This window comes from Muntiacus reevesi, chromosome 6 (genome assembly GCF_963930625.1).
Source record: "Muntiacus reevesi chromosome 6, mMunRee1.1, whole genome shotgun sequence".
NCBI lineage: Eukaryota > Metazoa > Chordata > Mammalia > Artiodactyla > Cervidae > Muntiacus > Muntiacus reevesi.
Window position 1 is genome coordinate 70,488,928 of NC_089254.1, and position 24,175 is coordinate 70,513,102.

At 38.9% G+C, this 24,175-nt stretch overlaps 1 protein-coding gene across 4 annotated transcripts; it reads left to right on the forward strand.

Moving 5' to 3' along the window:
* The first annotated feature begins 5,180 nt into the window (after positions 1-5,180).
* Positions 5,181-18,523, forward strand: STEAP1 (STEAP family member 1). Of its 4 annotated transcripts, none has more exons than XM_065939078.1 (5): positions 5,181-5,321; positions 11,117-11,231; positions 13,826-14,338; positions 15,256-15,420; positions 18,162-18,523. In XM_065939078.1, exons 2-5 carry the CDS (start codon positions 11,148-11,150, stop codon positions 18,417-18,419), a joined length of 1,020 nt encoding a protein of 339 aa, XP_065795150.1. In that variant the 5' UTR covers positions 5,181-5,321; positions 11,117-11,147; the 3' UTR covers positions 18,420-18,523. The 4 variants fall into 4 exon arrangements, with proteins under 4 accessions (XP_065795150.1, XP_065795154.1, XP_065795152.1 ...); XM_065939080.1 differs by having other exon boundaries at positions 5,263-5,321; positions 11,143-11,231; XM_065939082.1 differs by lacking the exon at positions 11,117-11,231 and having other exon boundaries at positions 5,218-5,321.
* Positions 18,524-24,175: the final 5,652 nt, after the last annotated feature.

The following is a 24,175-nucleotide window of genomic DNA, read 5'->3' on the forward strand; positions in this document are numbered from 1 at the left end:
AATGTAAATTGGTACAGCCACTATGCAAAAACAGTAAATAATAATAATAGAACCACCATATAATCCAGCAATTCCATTTCTGGGTATATTCTTGAAATAAATGAAATCACTATTCCAAAAAGATATCTGGACTTCCACGGTCACTGCTTCATTATTCATGATAGCCAAACAAGGAAACCGCCAACCTAAGTGTCAGTCAGTGGGTGAATGGATAAAGGAGAGAGAGATATATATAAATATAATATGTATGTCATATACATATTATATTATATATGTAATGTTATTATGTTATATATTATATATAGGTTTATATATGATTATACATTATGTTTTATTATATGTTTTATATAAAATTATATATAATATATAAAACTATATATATATTACATTATAATATACACATAATATATATTAGATACCTATTTAGTATATATATATCATATTATAGCTGTCTAGTATATATATCATATTATTCTGGGGTAAAATCACATTCCACAAACATTTACAAGTCTGTTCCACCAATCTCCAAGTTACAAGAGATACAGAGATAAAAATGGCAAGATTTCTGCTCTCTTAAAGGTCACAATTTAATGAAGGTAACAGAAACACGTATAAAAGTCTCCAATACAAGACTAATTCTTAAAAATGTTGTAATATAATATCCAACAAGCTAAGGTAAGAGCTAAGCTACTATAACAAAAGGGACCAAGATAGAGTGGTTTAAAGAAGATATTTTTTTCACCGATATGTATTGTGTGATACAGAGATGTGGGGTAAGAAGAAATTGCCTAGTTTAATTTATATGATGAAGGTGGTGAAATCTGTCCTGTTGACTCCAATACTTCTATTTATCCCCAAGGTAAAACCCCTTCACAGCCTTCCAGTACACAACTTCAGTATTCTTATATTTCACTCTATGCCGGAATGTACTTTCAAAGAGTATTGAGGGACTTCCCTGGTGGTCCAGTAAGTAAGACGTTGCCTTCCAGTGAGGGGAGGGGCCCCGATCTCTGATTGCAGAGCTAGGGTCCCACATGTCTCTTAGCCACAAAAAAGGTATGGAGCAGAAGCAGTACTGTAACAAGTTCAGTGGAGAATTTTTAAATGATCCACATCAAAAAAAATCTTCAAAAAATAAAAAGGTACAGAAATATTCATTGATAATAGGATATAAATAATTGGTGTGGCTTAATGTGGTGGCATTTGCAGGTACATTTTCACAGATCACAACATATTTAAAGACATTAGGGTACAAAAAAATAAAGACAATAATGTTTTGGTGGGTTACTTTGTTTTGTTTTTTGGCCACACATCTTGTGGGATTCTAGTTCCCCTACCAGGAATTGAACCCAAGCCCTCAGTAGTGAGAGCAAGGAGTCCTAACCACCAGACTGTCAAGGAAACACCCCCCCAACATACTTTTTTCTGTGAGCATCATCAAGCAGTATTTGGACAGAAATGGATCTGTAAGCCTTGAAAAAAAACCACCAATTCTTAAAATCCCTCTCAATCAGATGTTTGACTGTTAACTGTGCTGGTGAATAAGCAATAAAGCGCTTGGGGGGAGTGGGGTGGAATACATGGAAGAATTTTTTTAAAACCTCCAGTTCCAGGGGTGAATTCTTTCTGCTCTAAACCACTTTCACATACAAACACTAGGGATTACTGACCACATACTTTGAACATTATTCTACCAATAGATTTTGAACTTGTAAAGAGAATTTATCATATGAAACTAGTAGAATCAGAAAATTAGGCCAGTAGAGCTTTACCATGTCTGTGTTAAAACAATCATTTTGACACAATAGTTTTCCATGAACTTTAGGTAATTTTTGCTTTACCTTAAAACAAACTTGACCATTCTTACAAAGTAAGAGACTTGGAAATACTGTTGATCATTATTTGAATTATTGTGCACTTAGGAGTTAGTTTGATTTCCAAAGGAGAGAGACTAAATACAGTTCTTATCATCTACTTACAGTTTATTGCCTATTGATCATTGTGATTAACTTTAACAGCATGATCATATTTATTTTATCTATCACTACACTCCATTTACTTCTTGAATGGCAGTTCCAAAGTAAAAGTACTTTTGGATTCTAAATTATTATATTTTTCCCCTGACATGTTACTGTGAAATCACTAATTTAATATTTGATCCTATATACAATTGAAGAGGGCTTCCCTCAGCTGGTAGAAAAATCCTCCTGCAATGCAGGAGACCCTGGCTGGATTCCTGGGTTGGGAAGTTCCCCTGCAGAAGGGATAGGCTACCCACTCCAGTATTCTTGGGCTTTCCTGGTGGCTCAGATGGTAAAGAATCTGCCTGCAATGAGCGAAAACTGGGTTTGATCCCTGGGTTGGGACAATCCCCTGGAGGATGGCATGGCAACCCACTCCAGTATTCCTACCTGGAGAATCCCTGATTGAAGAGCTGTTTTGTTAATATGCTTTCTTGTTAGTCTGGAGAAGGAAATGGCAAACCACTCCAGTATTCTTGCCTGGAGAATCCCATGGACAGAGAAGCCTGGTGGGCTACTGTTCATGGGGTCGCAAAGAGTCAGACACGACTAAGTGACTAAGCACCTAAGCACCTTTCTTGCTAGAGTTTAAGCTTATTAGAAAATATTCTGAATGATCCAAATTGGTTAGTAACATACAGTTGAATTCCTATATTAAAATCCTCTAGTTCTCACAAGTCATACCAAAACTAGCAATCTGCTTTTCAACATTTGTATAGCATAGCATTGTTTTCCACAAGTCATAGTGATTTTTAAAAGCATGTGCTATAGAGGCTGACGCAGAGCATCTTCAGAAGTTTTGGCCTTGTATTTCTCAAAAAAGAAAAAAATCTTTTCCTTCATCTCATACCCAAGTCACAGAACATATGTCTGAAAAAACTGCAGAAACTTTGTCTGTATACTAACTCCTAATAACTCAAAGTTCTTTAATACTATGTTTTTTTAATCCAGGAGAGTGTTGCCTTTATAACTATACAAATCAATTAGTAAACAACTTCACATTTTCAATCACTTTACTTTGAAACAGTACATTTATTCAGTACATTTAAAAATGGAACAAAAAAATTTTCAGAAGTAAGGAAATAAAATTTGGGGTATAATTATAAAGCAAAAGTATTTGGGGCTTGATGCCAAAAGTTTTAATTAAAAAGAAAAAGCAGTTTTAAGTGGACCGTGCTATAATTAGCCAATTTATATTAACATATTAACTTCCTTGCCCTCATCACATGCAAAATAAATTATGAAAAAGTGAATGGCCTTTGTTCTATAAAATCTTAAAGAATAAAAGCATATCGCTTTGTTTGATGATTTAAGACCTATCATTGTTTTGAAAATTCAACAATGCTTAGACATTTAGCAACTTGTCTTATTTTTTTTAAATCTGTGCTAAAAACACATGTATAGTTTTTTCTAAAACTTTTAAAAATGATTATTTTCTAGTTTCGCTACAAATAAAAAGTGTAAGTTTCTATTTCTACCACAAGGCGTCAGTCCATGGTAACAGTAATCTTCAAAGGGTTTTACCACCACCCTGTGGATAGTTACTGACTCCAGAAAATTACATAGTAAAATATGAAAAATTACATAATAAAATATGAACAGCCCTAGGTGTCCTAGGTATGAGTAAAGGGCAATCAAGAAAAATGTGGTTGAGAGTTTATCTTCCTTTACTTTTACTAATCAGATTAGTTCTGGGGATGTTGTACACCAAATCCTCAAATGTTGCAATTCAGGTCTGAGACACTCTATCCAGAAGAAGAGTAAATCCAGGGCTCACATTTGCTCTTTACAGCCTTAAACTTTTAAACAGTGACAGTAACTCTGCATTAGGCTCAGAGTGTTTGATTGGGTCAAGGACCAAAGCCTCTTGATGAAAGTGAAAGAGGAGAGTGAAAAAGTTGGCTTAAAGCTCAACATTCAGAAAACTAAGATCATGGCATCTGGTCCCATCACTTCATTGGAAATAATAGATGGGTAAACAGTAGCTGACTTAAATTTGGGGGGCTCCAAAATCACTGCAGATGGTAATTGCAGCCATGAAATTAAAAGACACTTACTCCTTGGAAGGAAAATTATGACTAACCTAGGTAGCATATTAAAAAGCAGAGACATTACTTTGCCAACAAAGGTCCATCTAGTGAAGGCTATGGTTTTTCCAGTGGTCATGTATGGATGTGAGAGTTGGATTGTGAAAAAAGTTGAGGGCCGAAGAATTGATGGTTTTGAACTGTGGTGTTGGAGAAGACTCTTGAGAGTCCCTTGGACTGCAAGGAGATCCAACCAGTCCATGCTAAAGGAGATCACTCCTGGGTGTTCACTGGAAGGACTGATGCTGAAGCTGAAACTCCAGTACTTTGGCCACCTCATCCGAAGAGTTGACTCATTGGAAAAGACCCTGATGCTGGGAGGGGTTGGGGGCAGGAGGAGAAGGGGACGACAGAAGATGAGATGGCTGGATGGCATCACCGACTCGATGGACGGGTTTGAGTAAACTCCGGGAGTTGGTGATGGACAGGGAGGCCTGGTGCTGCAATTCATGGGGTCGCAAAGAGTCGGACACGACTGAGCGACTGAACTGAACTGAACTGAACAGGAGATACATGGCTTCCCAGACGGCTCAGTGGTAAAGAATCTGCTTGCAAATGCAGGAGCCTCCAGAGACGTGGGTTTGATCCCTGGGTAGGGAAGATCCCTGGAGAAAGAAATGGCAACCCACTCCAGCATTCTTGCCTGGAAAATTCCACTAATAGAGGAACCTAGAAGGCTACAGTCCATGGGATCACGACGAGTTGGACACGATTGAGCTACTGAGCCTGTATGCGGGCGCAGGCGCATACAGCCGGGGAATTTATATTAGAGTTTTGAGAACCACTGCTTTAAAGAACTGTATAAATGCTCAGTAAAGCATTCATTAAAGAAAGGCGAGGAGAAGGGAGAGGGGGACGGAGAGAAGGAAGATAAAGGAAAGGAAAGGAAAGGAAATCGAGGATCGAGGGGGCGCGGAGCCAACCTCAGGCAGAGGACCGGGCTCTCTGAAAGAAAATCGGGAGTGGCCGGATGGCTCGGTAGGGAAAAAACCTAAGTTGGGCTCTGGGACCTCCCGGGACCGTCCAGTCAAGCAGGAGCCTGGCGACGCCCGGCACCGGCAGGTGGCGCTGGACGGGCAGTTGACAAGGAGGCGGGGTCTGCCCCGGGAGCCCAGGCTAGCTCTCTGGAGGCACGGGCGCCGCGTGCGGCTGGCTGGCACCTCCGGGCAGGCGCTGCGGCCGCAGCTTACCGTCAGGTCACGCGGAGAAGCGGGTGAGTGCCCTGAATCGTTCTGGTTCGCCTTGCTGCCTGTCTCTGGGTGTCCCTGCGAGGCCGGGCGCCAGCTCCCAGCCTCGGGAGGGGTGTAGCGGGTTGCGATCCGTCCCAGGACTCGGGCGGCGGCGCTTGTGGGAGAACACAGCTCAATTTGCCCCCTGTGCGGCGCTTCGGGACTCGCTGCCTTCCAGCGAACTCTCCGCAGAGCACACTGCTCCATTCAGGCCGGTCCAGGGGCTGGCAGACGGGGACTCACAGAAAAACCTCCTCGCTGGGGACTCAGGGGATATGATGAGTTGTTAAGTTTGTCCTAAGGTCGGGCTCTGATGTCAAGTTTTCCAACTTGGCAAAAGCGTCACGAGTTTGTATAGCATTGATGAAAGATTGGTATATAGCACTTAAAATCGTGCAACTTGTCTTCAGGGTTCCTGTAACAGAAAGTTTTTATTTTAAGTCCTGGGAACATTAGTCTGACTCTCAGGATCCGCTTTGGGTTCAAATTCCCTCCAAATAGTCAATCAAGGCTTTATATTTGTCAGAGGTCAAACCACTGGAAGAAGTTTGTAGACATAAAATTTACCAACACTTCCAAATGCCCGACTCTGTTCTTTTTTTAAAAAATTTTTCTTCTTCATTTAACAAAAGTTCACTCATTTAGCACAGAATGTTAAGCACAGGGAGGAAGCAATGCCTAACAACACAGCCCAGTGGGGAAAAAAATCTTCCGTTTACACAGTTAAATGTGGTAGTTTGCAGTTGAAAGTATAGATGGGAGGTTTGGAAATGCAACGAAACTCCCGATGTATCACAGTCATTGAGTTTCTTCATATTCTAAATTCTTTGACATTAACATAAGTCAGTTGGGCTGTGTTAATATTTAGCAGGAAAAAAAAAAGAAAAAAAATATTTAGCAGGAACGTCAGATCCTGGTACAGCAAAATGGAACAGTCACATCAGAAATACACTTTGGGTTTTAATGGTGATGAAAGAAATACACTTTAGGTTTTAATGGATCAAATTCTGGAATTCCTAACATCTGAATACTGTGCTGTTTCCTGTTGTTTTTATTGATGAAAAAATCTTATTGTAGAACTTAAATTGTATATTTGGTTAATGTGTGAGGGAAAGCACCATATTTTATTTGACTGATATTTTATTTTCTTGGCTTCAGGGCACAGAGTGGGCTGTGGGCCACACAGTCCACAAGCTCCCTTGCTGCCTGGGTTTTCCTTTGCTCTTCCACAGGGTCTTCCTACCTCACAGATGAACAGCTGGATACCTCCCCAGGGCCACTCCGGCTTTTCACCCAGATTCTGTACACAGTGGCTCTCAATCAGCAAATACTGCCAGCTTGCTAGATGCCCCAAGGCCAGGGCCAGATGACAGCCCTCACCCTTCTCATGCCTCCTTCTGTTCATAAAATTTTGTCTTCCTTTCCAATACATTGCACTACCATGTAGTCAGCTATTGAAATGTCTGCCTTGTCTCCTAAACTTTGAGGTTTTTGAAAGCAGAGTCTCCATCTCATTTAACTTTATATTCCCACTGCCTACCTTGCTCACAGTATGGTTAATGACTTAATATTGAGTAAATGTAGATTTGTATGTTAAAATCTTTACCATCCTGAAACTCACAGTTAAAACATCTTCTAAACATAGTGAATTATCTGTCTTTGATTACAATAGATAGACCTTGAATTCCTAGTCACATACAAACTCCCAAATTACCACAATAATAGTGTTGGTTAGATCGCCAAATGATTTGGAATAATACTTCTTAAGGAAATAGACTATAAACTGCTCCAGAGCAGACATGAAATCTCTTTTCTCTTTTTCCTCCCTTATTGTCAGTCATAGATTTGCATTCATAGATACTTGATGATTGCCATATGCTTTACTCAAAACTCTCAACTGCCAGTGATACATACCCAACTCAAACTAACAAGCAAAATAGGTAATGTATTGACTTGTGTAACCAAAAAATTCAGGATCTGGTTTCAGAGACTCTAAATACTTGAATATGCCAGGACTTTTCTGTGTCTGTCCCCATTTGTTGCCTAGGCTCCTGTGTGTTGGCTTTCTTCTGTCCTGTTGAAGATACCTTCCTCCTTTCAGCATGCAGAAGAAGGCATGGTAGGCTTGTTTCATCCCAATATAACAAAATGTTAAAGACATCTTCTATTTATCTTCCACTTCCAAATATAAATGTATCAGAGAAGGACTCTATTTGGCTTAAATAGAGATATGTACCATCCCCCAAATAATCAGTGTGATGAATAGAATAGAGGACTATCATTAGTCAAGACTGAGTCACATGCCCACATCTGTGGCCAAAGAGAGCATTTCTTTGGATAGGAGATGTGTTTTAGATCATAAAAATAAGTGGGGAAAAAATGTGGGTAGACCAAAACAAATAATTTCAGCAGGAATATTGTGAAATTTTGAAAGAAGCAAAATATGGAAAATGTTCTCAGAGAACTTCAACAAAGGTGCATTACGTAAAGATGGCTCCTCTTTATTCTTTGTGAAGCTCAAACCTCTAAAAGTTGGAGAATGGGGACCTCCCCAGTGGTCCAGTGGTTAAGACTCTGTGTTTCCAATGCAGGGATCCAAATTTGATCCCTGGTTGGGAAACTAAGATCCCACATGCTGCTCAGCACAGCTAAAAAATAAAAACAAATAATTTTTCTTAAGTTGGAGAAAGTTTTGATATGTTTTAAACTACTGGAAACAACTTTCCACTTAATAAAGTATGACAAGTGGTCTAAAATCCCAGGAACAGATGAGCCTAGAGGGGTGTGGTCCCATGGGCTCACAAAAGAGTCAGCCATGACTTAGCGACTAAACAACAAAAACAAAATTCAGAAACACTTGGAATGTTTCTATCAATCAAATGGTTGAATAGCTAATCTGTTTTCTTATTGAATTTCATAATGGACAAATTGGTGATATATTCCTATGGAAATAAATTTAGAACTAATAAAACAGTGAATAATATTGTGACATCATATGTTTCCCTTTCCTAAAAAATGTTACATCAAGCCCATGTGAGGATCTGTGAAGGGTGTTAAAGAAAGTTCAATTCAGTTCAGTTCAGACCCCATGGGCTGCAACACACCAGGCCTCCCTGTCCATCACCAACTCCTGGTGTTTACTCAAACTCATGCCCATTGAGTCAGTGATGCCATCCAGTCATCTCATCCTCTGTCATCCCCTTCTCCTCCTGTCTTCAATCTTTCCCAGCATCAGGGTCTTTTCCAATGAGTCAGCTCTTCGCATCAGGTGGTCAAAGTATTGGAGTTTCAGCTTCAACATCAGCCCTTCCAATGACTCTTCAGGACTGATTTCCTTTAGGATGGACTGGTTGGTTCTCCTTGTAGTCCGATGGACTCTCAAGAGTCTTCTCCAACAACACATTTCAAAAGCATCACTTCTTCGGTGCTCAGCTTTCTTTATGGTCCAACTCTCACATCCATACATGACTACTGGAAAAACCAAAGCTTTGACTAGATGGACCTTTGTTGGCAAAGTAATGTCTCTGCTTTTTAATATGTTTCTAGATTGGCCATAACTTTCCTTTCAAGGAGTAAGAGTCTTTTAATTTCATGGCTACAATCACCATCAGCAGTGATTTTGAAGCCCCCCAAAAAATAAAGTCTGCCACTCTTTCCACTGTTTCCCTATATATTTGCCATGAAGTGATAGGGCCAGATGCCATGATCTTAGTTTTCTGAATGTTGAGCTTTAAGCCAACTTTTTCACTGTCCTCTTTCACTTTCATCAAAAGACTCTTTAGTTCCTCTCCACTTTCTACCATACGGGTGGTGTCATCTGCATTTCTGAGGTTATTGATATTTCTCCCAGCAATCTTGATTCCAGCTTGTGCTTCATCCAGCCCAGCATTTCTCATGATGTACTCTGCATATAAGTTAAATAAGCAGGGTGACAATATACAGCCTTGACATACTCCTTTCCCGATTTGGAACCAGTCTGTTGTTCCATGTCCAGTTCTATCTATTGCTTCCTGACCTGCATACAGAGTTCTTAAGAGGCAGGTCAGGTGGTCTGGTACTCCCATCTCTTTCAGAATATTCCAGAGTTTATTGTGATCCACACAGTCAAAGGCTTTGGCATAGTCAATAAAGCAGAAATAGATGTTTTTCTGGAACTCTCTTGCTTTTTCGATGGTCCAGTGGATGTTGGCAATTTGATCTCTGGTTCCTCTGCCTTTTCTACAACCAGCTTGAACATCTGGAAGTTCACGGTTCAGGTACTGTTGAAGCCTGGCTTGGAGAATTTTGAGCATTACTTTCCTAGCCGGTGAGATGAATGCAATTGTGCAGTTAAGTTTGAGTATTCTTTGGCATTGCCTTTCTTTGGGATTGGAATGAAAACTGACCTTTTCCAGTCCTGTGGCCACTGATGCATTTTCCAAATTTGCTGGCATATTGAGTGCAACACTTTCACAGCATCATCTTTTAGGATATGAAATAGCCCAACTGGAATTCCATCATCTTCACTAGCTTGTTCATAATGATGCTTCCTAAGGCCCACTTGACTTCACATTCTAGGATGTCTGGCTCTAGGTGAGTGATCACACCATTGTGATTAACTGGGTCCTGAAGATCTTTTTTGTATAGTTCTTCTGTGTATTCTTGCCACCTCTTCTTAACACCTTCTGCTTCTGTTAGATCCATACAATTTCTGTCCTTTATTGAGCCCATCTTTGTGTGAAATGTTCCCTTGGTATCTCTGGTTTTCTCGAAGAGACCTCTAGTCTTTCCCATTCTATTGTTTTCCTCTATTTCTTTGCATTGATCCCTGAGGAAAGCTTTCTTATCTCTCCTTGCTATTCTTTGGAACTCTGCATTCAAATGGGTATATTTTTCCATTTCTCCTTTGCTTTTCGCATCTCTTCTTTTCACAGCTATTTGTAAGGCCTCCTCAAACAGTCATTTTGCTTTTTTGCATTTCTTTTTCTTGGAGATGGTCTTGATCCCTGTCTCCTGTATAGTGTCACAAACCTCCATCCATAATTCATTAGGCATCTTTTATCTGGTAGGAAGTGTGACAAAATAATTTCCTTGGGGCTAACCAGGAGAGTGGGCATGTCAGTGATTGAATACATCTCAACAACCCCACTGGAAAAATACTAGCAATGCATGTCTTGCAACAAAACCACGTCTGTAACTCTGATGGGAAAATGGCACTCTGAAGATACAACATTTCAGTCCTTCATGGTGCTATTAGGGTTCACCTTACTAGACTGTCTATTCTGTTTGTTTTCGGAAACTAAGAATACATATACCCATAAAATCATTTTACTATTGTTTCATATTCGTGTCAACCCCAAAAATCTACTAAAACAGAGCTTCCTGAAGTATAATCTTATATCATCAAACTCTAACCACCACTGATAATATTGTTACTCTTGAAAAACTGCATTCCCAATTCTATTTATCTTTGAGGGGAATTAACTTTCCTCCAAATGAACACCTGAAGTTAAAGTATCCTAAAATAAAAGGCAATATCTGACTCTTTGAGTTCCATATAGATACCTGGGTCATTTATTGCACTGATAGCTGGACAAAGAAATACACTTACTATTGACACAAGAGCACTTGTTCGAATTTTTAGATTATAATGTGAGGTTAAATGAGTCACTCAGTCACTGTATTTTAAACTGTATTTTGTCACACTAGCCCTCATATGAGTTAATTTTTCACATTTCCCTATCAAACATTAATATCATAAATAGCATAGACATGAAGACAGTAATTTTTATTTTCATAGGTGACTGAAGCCATACTATTTTATAGAATTAATGGAGAGCAGACAAGACATCACAAACCAAGAAGAACTTTGGAAAATGAAGCCTAGGAGAAATCTAGAAGAAGATGATTATTTGGTAAAACAATAATTAAAATCTATAAATAATTCAGATGCTGTTCAGTATCTCCTAATGTTATAAATAAGTGATTTTCACCCTTTGCTGTGATTCCTGGTACTGATATTGTGATGGATAAAGGGCAGTGTGGGCTATAAGAAATGTTGTACCTTGATGGTCATGAACTTAGCCAAATAACCTTGAATAAGTCGCTGAAAACCCTGGGTCTTGGTTTATCTATAAAGTGAGAGAGTTGGACCAGATCATCTCCAAGGCCCTCCCAGTTCTTTGTAACATTCTGTGGGTCTAAGTTTTTTGAACAAGTCATCAATGCCTCTATAACAGTAGTTTCACAAATGTGCTTTTTCATAGGTGCCATGGCATCTTACCAAGAGATCATCAAGTTAATTGACGATTCACTATTTAACCAAAGAAATTCAATTTTGGAATAAGAACCATCTGTCATACTTTTACCCCACTCAAGATTAAATGCTTTTTACTAACTTACTGATTTAATGAGTGGTGGAAAATGAGTGGTTCCAAACCACTTAATGAGTGGTTCCAAACTTTTTACCCTTCCAACTGATATCAACAACAGTTTTAACAGAATTTATTTTATCTTAGTTATCTTAATAGAAAAAAATTAAGTAGTACAAGTAGATACTGTCTAAAATGTGCATAAAATCATTTTCATTTTTCAAGTGAACTGTCTTGCTTACTGTCCCATAATTCTTCACTCTTAACCAGAAAATTGATCTCAGTGGACTATTTTAACATGCAGAGATCGCAGAATCTACATCAAGCTCAGCTCCCTTCTAAATGGAGTAATTGGAAAAATTACTGGATGTAGCTGTGATTTACTACTGAAAGTAAAAGTAAAGTAACAAGAGGTCATTTTTAAACATGAAAAATGATACAGAACTATGTGAATTAAACTTACTCTGCAGAAAGTGAGGAAATAAGGTAATCAGTAACAATCGCTTCTCAGCCTTTTGGCTAAGATAAAGTGTAGTAAGATAATCAGTAACATCATTTTGAGCATTAAAATGTTATAGGTCTGCATACAGAGCTATAAGAAATTAGGAATAACATAGTGAGTGAAAAATTTATTCATAAAGTAACAATATGAAACATTGATATAAAAAAAAAAGAAACACTGATATGTTTCTATTTTGTTTTTTAAAATTTGCTGCTATATCAGTCAGTTGTGGAAGTGACAAACTAAACACACTTTTGAATCCTTGACTACCTATAAATGCAACTGGGTAAAGAAATATAACTTTCTCAGGAAATAGATCATCCCTATGGGACTTAACTCCTTACATCGTCTTTGTACCATTTAACAATTCATCTGTTAGTACTTATACAAATGAAATATTTTGTGAATATAAGTCTATAGGATGGGGGAGAGGGATAAATTGGGAGACTGGGCTTGACATATACACACTACCAAATATAAAATAGATAACTAATAAAAACCTACTGTACAGCATAGAGAACTCTGCTCAATACTCGGTAATGACCTATTTGGGGAAAGAATCTGAAAAAGAGTGGGTATGTGTATATGTATAACTGATTTGCTTTGCTATGCAGCAGAAACTGACACAACATTGTAAATCAACTACACTCCAATAGAAATTAATCTTTAAGAAAGACTACATGATGCAAATTACATGTTTTTATCTAATAGTAATGACTGTATTATTCCTGGTCCTTTGTACTTCAATGAATGAAGAATTCATTCTTCAGATCTTCACAGAGAGTTGTCCAGTAACCAAAAAAATTATAAAACAAATATGATTATGACAATTTATAAGTGTTATTATTTTTACCAAGGATGACTGGATTTTTTTTTTTTTTTTTAGTTTTTCAGTTTTTGTTTCCCAGTTGCATTATTTCATTCTTTTATGCTTGCAAGATAGAAACACAGTGGTCTGAGATCTAGTGAACGTATCTGAAGCAGATATTTCTTCTGACTTAAAGAAAAATGAGTAACAGGAATTATGGAGAACCCCAACAAAGAGAAGGAAATGGCAACCCACTCCAGTAATCTTGCCTAGAGAATCCTGTGGGTAGAGGAGCCTGGTGGGCTGCTGTCCATAGGGTCACACAGAGTCGGACATGACTAAAGCGACTTAGCATGCATGCATGCATTGGAGAAAGAAATGGCAACCCACTCCAGTATTCTTGCCTGGAGAATCCCAGGGACAGAGGAGCCTGGTGGGCTACTGTCCATAGGGTCACACAGAGTAAGACACGACTAAAGCGACTTAGCATGTATGCATGCATTGGAGAAAGAAATGGCTACTCACTCCAGTATTCTTGCCTAGAAAATCCCAGGGACAGAGGAGCCTGGTGGGCTGCCGTCTTTGGGATTGCACAGAGTCGGACATGACTGAAGCGGCTTAGCAGCAGCAGCCAACAAAGATAGGATATCTAAGTGCACTTTTGATCATTGCCACATACTGTATGCCATCTTCAGTTAATCAGTATCCGAAAGTAGGGTTCTAAGTGTCCTTTTTTACTGATAAGCACAATGAGCAGTAAGTAATTAGTTTGAGAGACATCCCATTGTTTTGTTCAATTTTAAGATGTTTCTTTTCTTTCCTTTGTAGAATAAAGACTCAGAAGAGTTCGGCATGCTGAAAAGACCTGTGCTTTTGCACTTGCACCAAACAACCCATTTTGACGAATTTGATTGCCCCCCAGAGCTTCAGCACAAACAGAAATTCTTTCCAAAGTGGCGCTTGCCAATTAAAATCGCCGCTATTGTATCATCTCTGACTTTCCTCTACACTCTGCTGAGGGAAATAATTCACCCTCTTGTGACTTCCCATCAACAGTATTTTTATAAAATTCCAATCCTGGTCATCAACAAAGTCTTGCCAATGGTTTCCATCACCCTCTTGGCGCTGGTTTATTTGCCAGGTGTGATAGCAGCCATTGTGCAGCTTCATAATGGGACTAAGTATAAGAAATTTCCACATTGGTTGGATAGGTGGATGGTAACAAGAAAGCAGTTTGGTCTTCTCGGTTTCTTTTTTGCTGTACTACATGCAATTTACAGTTTATCCTATCCGATGAGGCGGTCCTACAGATATAAGTTGCTGAACTGGGCATATCAGCAGGTAGGATGACATGGCTGACCATTAAACTAAAAAGTCTAAGTCTCCTAAGAAATTAACTCTTTCTTATTTTAATATCAGTACCCCAAACCTCTGTTGAAACCCTGTGTTAAGAAAGTACTCTGTTCTAAAAGAAAATTTTTTTTAACTTTTCACTAGGCTCAGTTGTATAATTCTACATGAGTAATGTTTTTTAAGCTGAAAATAGTAAGCTACAACTTTGGAGAAGGAAATGGCAAACCACTCCAGTATTCTTGCCTGGAGAATCCCATGGACAGAGGAGCCTGGCAGGCTACAGTCCACAGGGTCACAAAGAGTCGGACACGACTGAGCGACTTCATGACTTTAACAACATAAATAAGTGTTTTGTTCATGGACAGAGCCACATTTCAATCTTCTACCACCCTTAGAAGAATTATTTTTAATGCTAACTCTTCGTATTATCTGCTTCTTTACCACATATGACAATTCTAACCATTATATAAATTAATAAAACAGATTATATAAATGTTGCATTCAAGGAAGGAGGTTAATAGTGCCTATGTCATTTCTCTTAGAGAAATGCAAAAAATACCATCATAAATTTGTGGAGGCCCCTAGTTATCGGGGGCTTCCCTGGTGGCTCAGACAGTAAAGAATCCACCTGCAATGTGGGAGACCTGGGTTTAACCCCTGGGTTGAGAAGATTCCTTGGAGGAGAACATGGCAACCCACTCCAGTATTCTTGCCTGGAAAATCCCCAGGACAGAGGAGCCTGGTGGGCTACAGTCCTTGAGGTTGAAAAGAGTCGGACGTGACCGAGCAACTAAGTGCTGCTAGTTATCAGGTCCTCCAGAGTAGAGGGAGCATAGAAGGAGGTTCTTACACTGGAAACAAATGTTGTTTGCATATTTCTCCTTCCTCTTTTCACCCTCTGTTAGGTCCAACAAAATAATGAAGATGCCTGGATTGAACATGATGTTTGGAGAATGGAAATTTATGTGTCACTGGGAATCGTGGCACTTGCAATACTGGCTCTGTTGGCTGTGACATCTATTCCATCTGTGAGCGATTCTCTGACATGGAGAGAATTTCACTATATTCAGGTAAATTATATACAAAATAACTCTGACTCCTCAGCAAGGTAAATCTTTTTGTGCTTATAATGTCATCAAGTGTATAGACTTTAGTATATAGGCTTCCCAGGTGGCACTAGTGGTAAAGAACCCACCTGCCAATGACAGGAGACATAAGAGACCGGGTTCAATCTTGGTCGATCCCTGGGTTGGGAAGATCCCCTGGAGGAGAGCATGCCAACCCACTCCAGTATTCTTGTCTGGAGAATCCCATGGACAGAGGAGCCCGGCAGGCTACAGTCCATAGGGTAGCAAAGAGTCGGACATGACTGAAGTGACTTGGCATGCACACATATAGACTTTAACCCATAAAAAATAACATGGTTTTCCAATAATGAAGATCTCACACTTGTTCCAATTAAAAATGTGCTCTTCTGTCATTTTCCCTCTTGCTTATAAATAGGGGAAATGTTTTTTAGACACATACAAAAGGCATTATTCAAAGAAAAATATTATTTCTAACATTTGAAACTCATTAGACCATTTGCTATCTGTTTAATAACAACAAATTTGATGTTTTAGAAATTCAATATTGTTTACTTAGTTCTCCAAAAATAGAAAAAAATTTTGTCTATCTCTGACTTTATTCATGCCTTTTAAGTTACATGGCTTTGTACTATCCTCCTTGAACTATAGAGTTTTATCTACCAAACTATGGAATTTTATCTATTCTAGTATCTTATTTTAAAGGCTTCTTTTTCCAAGTTAATTTTTTTGTAACTTACTCACTTGAAGTTTCTCAATATTCTTGGAATTCAAAACTATCTCAAAAAAAAAAATTATCTCATATTCACTGAGGTTAACTTGCTAGTGCTAGATCACACCCTAAAAAGAACAATGTGCGAGAATTCACAAGGGGATCCATGTCTGACAATATTCAAAATGCTGAACTTAATTCATTCCTAAGCACTGCCAAGATGCTAAACCACAATGTTCTATCTTTTATGAGTGGACATCTTTAGAAATCTCACAAAGTCAGCTAATCCTCACTGTCCTTTCTACACATCCACGCATATACTCCAACAGACACCTTAATCATCTGATTAAACTGGAAAGAATGTCTCCCTCTGAATTATTCAAATGTGGTTTAGAGATGGTGCCATGTTTTCCAAGCACAATAATTGCTAATTTTGTGGGTTTAGCTTGATAGCCATTAAATAATAGCCAATAGTCTATTCCTCATTAAATAACTTTCTTCTTACATTGCTCTGCCTGGCACACATATGCTGTGCATCACTTTACAGATTTAATTACAAAGTCAAGCACTATGTCTTGACAACCCATCCCATTCCACTCAAGGTACAATACCTAGCCCATACTACTGCTGCTGCTAAGTCGCTTCAGTTGTATCCGACTCTGTGCGACCCCATAGATGGCAGCCCATCAGGCTCCGCCGTCCCTGAGATTCTCCAAGCAAGAACACTGGAGTGAGTCACCATTTCCTTCTCCAGTGCATGAAAGTGAAAAGTAAAAGTGAAGTCGCTCAGTTGTGTCTGACTCTTAGGGACCCCATGGACTGTAGCCTACCAGGCTTCTCCGTCTGTGGGATTTTCCAGGCAAGAGTACTGGAATGGGTTGCCATTGCCTTCTCCGACCTAGCCCATAATATGTACATAATACAAATTTAGTAAATTAATCTTCAACCAATTACATATATTTTTTAATTAATAACCTAGAAACTTCATTAACAATCCAAGAACTGATTACTCTATGATTTCCCTTGGACATTTATATCTAAAAATATAAACTTAGTTATTTGACTGTATTCACTGGGGCTTACTGCTGAATAATTGTGAGTTGGATTCATTCTAGCAGTCTAGTGAATATTTCCCATAAAGTGAATAGAAGTCAAAAGATATCTAGAACTATTGTCAGAATGCCATAAAACTACATAGGTGAACAATTATTTGTATAACTTTATCTGAATGGTGCCAAGTATCCCGGTGCAAGCTAAAATTTTTCTTCATGTCTACATATCTCTGTTTTGTTCAAACATTGAGATAATTGTTAGTGTTTTTCCACTTTATCAAAAATGTTTGACTTTTTAAACAAAGGCCAAGATCATTCATTTTAGAATTAATATACCAAAATCATAGTCAATAACTTTGTTGTTGTTCAGTAGCCAAGTCCTGTCTATCTAACTCTTCATGACCCCATGTACTGCAGCCTGCCAGGCTTCCCTGCCCCTCACCATCTCTTGGAGTTTGCTCAAACTGAATCACTTTAGTTGCCTTCATAATTGATAAAGATCACTAGTATCAAGTTGATTTTGCACTGACCTTCAGTCAACCTACCAATATTTATTGAGCACTTAAAATGTGCAAATCATTGTGTTGATTCTACAGAGATCCTGTGATGATAAGACAGAGTTTCTGAGTTTAGATGTCTCTTGTTAAGCAGAATTAAGGCAAATACACAGGGGATAGAGCATCATAAAATAAATATCATGAGAGAAAAACAAGGTATGGAGAAAGGGAAGACAGTGTTATTGATTATCTGAGACCAAAAGGAGAATGGTTGTGAATTTTCTCAACTTTAATAGCCTGGAGACAAAGGCATTACCCACATTTAGAAAGAGTGGAAAGAGATGAGTGGACAATAACAGATGAACGGAAGAATTTCTAAGCAACATAACAGATCTAGATGATATAGGATGAAATAAACTCTTAATGAACCATTCTCACCAAGATAATTCTTTTTCTCTTTTGCAGAGCAAGCTAGGAATTGTTTCCCTTCTGCTGGGTACAATACATGCATTGATTTTTGCCTGGAATAAATGGGTAGATATAAAACAGTTTGTATGGCATACACCTCCAACTTTTATGATAGCTGTTTTCCTTCCAATTGTTGTCCTGATATGCAAAGTCATACTACTCCTGCCGTGCTTGAGGAAGAAGATACTGAAGATTAGACATGGTTGGGAAGATGTCACCAAAATTAATAAAACTGAGATGTCTTCTCAGTTGTAGAATTGCTGTTTATACACATTTTTGTCCAATATTGATATATTTTATCATAAACACTTCAAATTTGTATTTGTTTAATAAAATGACCACTTGAGGATCTTAACATATCTCTTTGTTTATGGGTGATGTTTGAAATATGTGTATTTCCTTTCAGATTTGATTCAAAGTGAGAAATTAATCTTTAGCACATTCCCTATGTTCAGTAAAGCTGAACATAACAAAATAATCACATCTGATTTATCAGACTACATAACATTATAAATAATAAAAGGCCTTACAATATCAGTCCCTAATACTCCTTAAAAGTTATCATGAGCCATGAAAGAAGACACTATCTGATGGCCAGTAGGCACATGAAATGATACTCAACATTGCTAATTATGAGAGATGCAAATCAAAACTACAATGAGGTACCACCTGACACCAGTCAGAATGGCCATCATTAAAACCTCTACAAATAACAAAAGCTGGAGAGGGTGTGGAGAAAAGGGAACCCTCCTCCACTGTTGGTGGGAATGTAAGTTGGTGCAGCCACTGTGATAAATAATATGGAGGTTCCTCAGAAAACTAAAAATAGAATTACCATATTACCCAGCAATCCCATTCCTGGACATATATCCAGATAAAACTATAACTCAAAAAGATACATGCACCCCAGTATTAAATGCTGCACTATTCACAATAGCCAAGACATGGAGACAACCTAAATATCCATTGACAGTTGAATGGATGAGATATGGTACTTATACAATAAGAATACTGCTGCTGCTGCTAAGTCGCTTCAGTCATGTCTGACTCTGTGCAACCCCATAGACGCCAGCCCACCAGGCTCCTCTGTCCCTGGGATTCTCCAGGCAAGAGTACTGGAGTGGGTTGCCATTTCCTTCTCCAATGCATGAAAGTGGAAAGTGAAAGTGAAGTCGCTTAGTCATGCCCGACTCTTAGCGACCCCATGGACTGCAGCCTACCAGGCTCCTCTGTCCATGGAATTTTCCAGGCAAGAGTACTGGAGTGGGGTGCCATTGCCTTCTCCAACAATGGAATACTACTCAGCCATAAAAAAGGAAAACTTGGATACAGCTAGAGATTATCATACTAAGTGAAGTAAGTCAGAAAGAAAAAGACAAATATATGATATCACTTGTATGTGGAATCTAAATTATGACACAAATGAACCTATCTATGAAACAGACTCAGACATAGAGAACAGACTGGTAATTGCCAAGTGGGAGAGAGTTGAGGGAGGGATGAAGTGGGAGATTGGGATTAAAAGATGTAAGTTTTTATATATAGAATGAATAATCAACAAGGTCCTACTCCAGCACAGAACTATATTCAATATCCTATGATAAACCATAATGGAAAAGAATATTTTTAAAGAAGAATGTATATATTCGTATAACTGAATCATGTTGCTATACAGCAGTAAGTAACATTATAAATCAACTATACCTCAATTGTTTTTAAAAAGTTATCTAAATCTACCACACAAGTATATCCAATGTTTATGACTGTTGTTAAAGAAACTTCTTTTCCTGTAACTGGACATTATTCATATAACACCTATCTCAAAAAAACACATGGATTATGAATATACATGTAAAGCAGCAGAATAAGTTCAGATACACATCCAGGCAAAATAAAACTCAGGTTTTCCAGGAAAAAAGGTAAATTCAATTTTCTACATTTAAGTTAGTTAAAACTCAGTTTAAACTTTAATACATTGGCCAAAGTGTTGTCAGTTTGACTCCATATTGAAAACTATTTCTTTGAGTTGCTTTTAATTGCTTCTATTATTACAGTCATACATAATGTCCTGCCAAAGAGGACCCTGCCTCTCTGCCTGACCGTTAAACTAAAGAGCCTTTGTTAAGCTCATGGAGAGATACTCTGACCCTGCTCACCTGTGAATCAGTTCAGTCAGTTCAGTTATTCAGCCATGTCCAACTCTTTGCAACTCCATGGGCTGAAGCACAACAGGCTACCCAGTCCTTTACCATCTCCTGGAGCTTGCTCAAATTCATACCCATTGAGTCAGTGATGCCATCCAACCATCTCATCCTCTGTCCTCCCCTTCTCTTCCCGCCTTCAAGCTTTCCCAGGAACAGCCTTTTCCAATGAGTCAGCTCCTCATATCAGGTGGCCAAAGTATTGGAGTTTCAGCTTCAACATCAGTCCTTCCAATGAGTATTCAGGACGGATTTCATTTAGGATGGACTGGTTTGATCTCCTTGCAGTTCAAGGGACTCTCAAGAGTCTTCTCCATCACCACAGTTCAAAAGCATTGATTCTTCGGTGCTCAGCTTTCTTTATGGTCCAGCTCTCACATCTATACATGACTACTGGAAAAACCAAAGCTTTGACTAGATGGACCTTGGTTGGCAAAGTAATGTCTCTGCTTTTTAATATGCTGTCTAGGTTGATAAAAAAGTTAATAGCTTTTCTTCCAAGGAGCAGGCATCTTTTAATTTCATGGCTGCTATCACCATCTGCAGTGATTTTGGAGCCCCCAAAAAATACAGTCTCTCACTGTTTCCATTGTTTTCCCTTCTATTGGCCATGAAGTGCCACCTATGAATAGCTACAACAAAAAGAAGAGATTAACACACCCTTTCCAAAGGCTGGCCCTTCCAGGAGATGTTTTGCGAGACTGAAGACCTTTTCGCTTTACTTCTCTACAGCATCTCCCTTTCTACTCACTTTACTTCCCCAATGCCTCTCCCTCTCTATTCTGCCTTTGGACTTTAGTTCCTCATTGCTTCTTTCTGACTTTATAAAAGATGCTGACATCCAGACCCCAACAAGATGTTTACTTTGAGACCATCTTCTCGGTCAGCCAACTTTCTGGATAAAGTCATATTCCTTGCCTCAACACCTCGTCTTTCAGATTTACTGGCCTATTGTGCACCAAGCAGAGAGCGCTTGGACTCTGTGAGGACCATGAACCACATCCTCACAGAGCAAACTATACATCAACTATCAGGGCTCACTAACCCAACTGACTATACACCAGAGGTTTTTCATAACTGGCAAAATTAACTATAAACTTAGTCTTTTATACAGATAAGTTATTTATTATGATTAAAGACAATAGAGCTAATGCTAATGGTGGTGGTGTTTAGTTGCTAAGTCATGTCCGACTCTTCTGCAACCCTGATGTAGCCACGTGTTCTGGGAAACAAACTCACTCAGAAGGACAATGCAGATAGTGGAATGCAGTTTATTACATGGTGGGCCCAAGGCAGAGTCTCCTTGTAGCCAAGGACCCCGATCAGTTTTTGTGAAAACCTTATATACCCTAAGTGTACTTGCTCAAACCCACCTCCTCAAATTCCTTGAAACTAGTCTGGACAAGGTAAAAGAGAGATATGATCAAAATTAACCCATGATTCATTTGTCATAAGGCTAGATAGTTAAACAGTGGACATTTAGCAATAGGCCTGTGGTCATATCCCAATAAACATAATGGAATTTATGACTCTGTTCTGTTACAGAGATAATTAGTATATTCTTTTAGGTGACAGAGAATCCAAGAACAAGCCCTGAGGCTCTTTTATCCGGGGGTCTGGTTTTCCATTGGTATGCCATTTCTATAAACACCAGGCACAAAGTTCAGAGTCCGTTGGGAGGGTGACCATGCTTGTAGCCTAATGTTCGCAGCCTGGCCTAAGACAGAGTCCAGCTCTGTCTGTTTCCTCCTTCAATCCCATGGACTGTAGCCTGCCAGGTTCCTCTGTCCATGGGATTTCCCAGGCAAGAATAGTGGAGTGAGAAGCCATTTCCTTCTCCAGGGGATCCTCTTGACCCAGGGACTGAATACTTGTCTCTTGCACTGTAGGTAGTTTCTTTACCACTAAACCACCTAGGAAACAAATGCTAATGGTACAAATTAGGAAAAACAATTAGTACATTCATTGAGTGGAATTCAGTTTTTTTAACTTTTTGTTCTATTGTTGTTGCTGTTCAATTGCGAAGTTGTGTCTGACTCTTTATGACACCATGGACTGCAGCACGCCAGGCTTCTCTGTCTTTCACTATCTCCTGGGGCTTGCTCAAACTCAGGTCCACTGAGTCAGTGATGCCATCCAACCATCTCGTCCTCTATCTCCCCATTCTCCTCCTGCCCTCAATCTTTCCCAACATCAGGGTCTTTTCCAATGAGTCAGCTCTTCGCATCAGGCTGCCAAAGTATTGGAGCTTCAGCTTCAGCATTAGTCCTTCCAAGGAATATTCACGGTTGATTTCCTTAAGGACTGACTAGTTTGATCTCCTTGCCGTCCAAGGGACTCTCAAGAATTCTCTAGCATCACAGTTTGAAAGCATCTATTCTTCAGTGTTCAGCCTTCTTTATGGACCACCTGGAAAACCATAGCTTCAACTGTACAGACTTTTGTCAGCAAAGTTATGTCTCTGCTTTTTAATGTGCTATCTAATTTTGTTTTGTTATAAAAGATGATTATTCATTATTCTATGGGCGCTAAGGCACCTTCTGGACTGTAAATTTGCATTTTAAATGTTATTGGAATTTAGACATATAGATACATATTGCAGACAGTGTTGAGGGTGAACAACTGCAAATAGAGTAAACAATAGTGTCTTGAGAAATAATTCACCACAAGAGAAAAAGGAGTCTAGGGCTCTAAGATTTCAAATCAGATGCAGCAAAGAGATGTAACTACAAGACCATTTAACTAAGTGTGACATGTGTTATGCCATAATCAACCAGCTCTGCTATGCAGGAGTCAAGTGCCTGCATTCCCATTCTGCAAGATGGCAGAATGTTAGCATCTCCAGTTCTGAGAGGGAGAAATTGAGTTTCAGCCTTTCTGGCACTAAGATATCATAGAGGCTACAGCTTGGGACAGGGTTCCAATCTGAAGTAGCATTTCATTGTAGGGACAACAGCTGAGTTCTGGCTTGGTTACTGGAGTCCTCTCTCTATTAGCCATGGTAATAAGTGACCTCAGACCTATTCTGAAAGACAGAATCCCTGGTAATAGGAGATAGGAAGTCTACAAGGCCCTTACAAGTAAAACACAAAAACCTCTAGATTCAATTTGTACTCAAGGGCTATTGAAAACTAGACCATTAACTCTTTGTATCTTTTCTAAATATTAAACAATGTTTGTTAATATTGTTACAAGCAGAAGAAAACAATAAAAGTTGTCTTAAAAACAATAAATATTATATTCTAGTATAAGCTTAGATTTCCTGTTACTCAATGAAATTGTATAAAACATCTCCCATATACCAGGCCCAGTGCTAGATGGAGGATATATGAAGATAGAAATGACCTACTTCCTACTCACAGTTTCATAGGGAAGACAAATCTTAGTACAGCAATGAATTCTAGATTTACTGGTATCACTAAAGAGGAAATGGCCCCCTCTGTTTAAAAGGGCAAGTCACAAAGTTGTGAGGTTGATCTAAAAATTAACTATTTGAGCTGGGTTTTAAACTATAAGTAAGAGTCCTTCAGCTAGGCTGGGAAGATAGGTAGCATAGTAAGCAGCATGGAGCTGTAAAATGATGCAGGAAAACATATTGGAAGGACTAACATTCAGGAATAGAGCAGGTGAAGGAAATACCAGAGTGGGTAGGGATCTGGACTTTGTCCTCCAAGGATTAGGGAGGTCACTGAAAAACTTTAAATGGGTACTTAACATGATCATATTTGTAATTTAGAAAAATTTATCTGTAGACTGTCCAGGAGATAGGTTTGCTAAGGGTTGGGGGAGGAGCGGAAGTGGTGGTACAAA

What these genes read in the sequence shown, in the direction of transcription:
- STEAP1 (XM_065939078.1), top strand. Translation starts at nt 11,148, where the DNA reads ATGGAGAGCAGACAAGACATCACAAACCAAGAAGAACTTTGGAAAATG. An exon ending in TAGAAGAAGATGATTATTTG is followed by an intron (nt 11,232 to 13,825) that starts GTAAAACAATAA and finishes TTTCCTTTGTAG; the next exon opens with AATAAAGACTCAGAAGAGTT. An exon ending in GAGAATTTCACTATATTCAG is followed by an intron (nt 15,421 to 18,161) that starts GTAAATTATATA and finishes TCTCTTTTGCAG; the next exon opens with AGCAAGCTAGGAATTGTTTC.